The following is a 1,601-nucleotide window of genomic DNA, read 5'->3' on the forward strand; positions in this document are numbered from 1 at the left end:
ATTTCAATCACATTTGCTGTATACTGTAACCCAACAAGATGATTGTTATCTCACAGTAGCAGAAAAGAAAGTGCTCCACTGCAAAAGCAGATATCTTGATCTTATCTTATACATACCAGCTGCAAGACCAACACATACAAAAATCTTGTCTGTAGATGGCTATGTTTGAATGCATGTGCAGGGTATTTTTTGGCAGAATTGTTTCCATGCTCTGCTAAGACAGTGTTGGACAGTTTTTATGATGTTACCAAACTCCTTGCTGCAGTGTAAACAGTGCCAAAATTGTAGTGTTTACTTTACATTCTGTGAAATCTCATTTCCTCAAATGCACTGTTGTTCTCTTGTGCTTGCAGGACTACTCCAGCAGTGGTGTTCTGGCAGTGGGTTAACCAGTCCTTCAACGCTGTCGTCAACTACACCAACCGGAGTGGAGATGCCCCCATGACCGTGAAGTAGGGAGGACTTCTCACTTCACTTCCACTCTAGATCTTTCCTGTCCTCCCTCTAAACTAGTGTCTGTAAGGAGGCTGTGGGAGCTGCTGTCCTCTCCCCTTCCCTCACAGCGGTATTATGTTCCACTGTTAAGCATGTTCAGCCCCATGTCACCATGCACTCATAGGTTCAGTGCTCCCAGCTGATGTCAGGTCAACATGCACTCTATTCATTCTGCCACTACACTACATCAAATGCATGCATTCAGGAGGGTTGCCTTCAGGACATGCAAATGCATATTCACGGATTTAGCATGTTATTCCGGACAAATGTTATAGTGTCCTCCTCTGCTTTGTCGTTATTTGTGAAATGTTCTTGTTTATTTACCTTTGCATATTCATACATAGCATGAACTCTCAGAATGTGTCTTCTGAAATATATCACTATGGTGTACTTGTTGTCAGCGGCAGTCTTTGCAGGACTGACAGTAGTCAGCTATTTATGATGTGTGAAAATGCTGAAAGAGGAAGTGGATTATTAAAGTGTGACATGTGTCTGATGCTTTTGTTTCTTTGCAGTCAGCTCGGTGCAGCCTATGTCAGTGCTACTACTGGAGCTGTAGTCACTGCCTTGGGACTCAAGTCTCTAGCTACGGTAATGCCTGTGGTTCAAGTGAATAAATGAATGAAACAAAGTAACTTACATACATGCACACTGATCTGGACAGCATATATATTTGCTTATTTGTGCAGGGAGTTTATACTTTTTGTCAAAATGTGCCTCTAATCTTTGCAGCGTCTCCCTCCAATCGTCAGCCGGTTTGTCCCCTTTGCTGCTGTTGCTGCTGCTAACTGCATCAACATTCCCTTCATGAGACAGAGGTGAGATCTCTGAAGTAAAAGCCCAGTGACCTCTGTTTTGTTCACTCAGGAGCTTTAAGGAATTGTGACCCCTGCTAAAACTACTCTACATACTTTTGTTTTTGCTTCTGCCAGGGAGTTGAAGTATGGTATCCCTGTGACGGATGAGAATGGAAACAGGTTAGGAGAGTCTGCTAATGCTGCCAAGCAGGCCATCGTGCAGGTGGTGGTGTCAAGGATCGGCATGGCAGTGCCAGCAATGGGTAATGTTAAGATTATATCTACTGGTTTGTTAAAGCGACTGTAATC

General features: G+C 43.5%; 1 protein-coding gene across 1 annotated transcript; it reads left to right on the forward strand.

The window, feature by feature from the left end:
• Positions 1-353: 353 nt before the first annotated feature.
• On the forward strand, positions 354-1,555 carry LOC111668524 (sideroflexin-1-like; the record flags this gene model as incomplete). The annotated part of the gene is made up of 4 exons (XM_023424568.1): positions 354-452; positions 1,011-1,086; positions 1,228-1,313; positions 1,428-1,555. Coding segments are annotated over 4 exons (389 nt in total), but the record flags the coding sequence as incomplete, so codon positions are not given.
• Between the last annotated feature and the right edge of the window lie 46 nt (positions 1,556-1,601).

This window comes from Seriola lalandi, unplaced genomic scaffold (assembly GCF_002814215.2).
Source record: "Seriola lalandi dorsalis isolate HSWRI2012SDOR001 ecotype SW California unplaced genomic scaffold, Sedor1 jcf7180002004122, whole genome shotgun sequence".
NCBI classification, from domain to species: domain Eukaryota; kingdom Metazoa; phylum Chordata; class Actinopteri; order Carangiformes; family Carangidae; genus Seriola; species Seriola lalandi.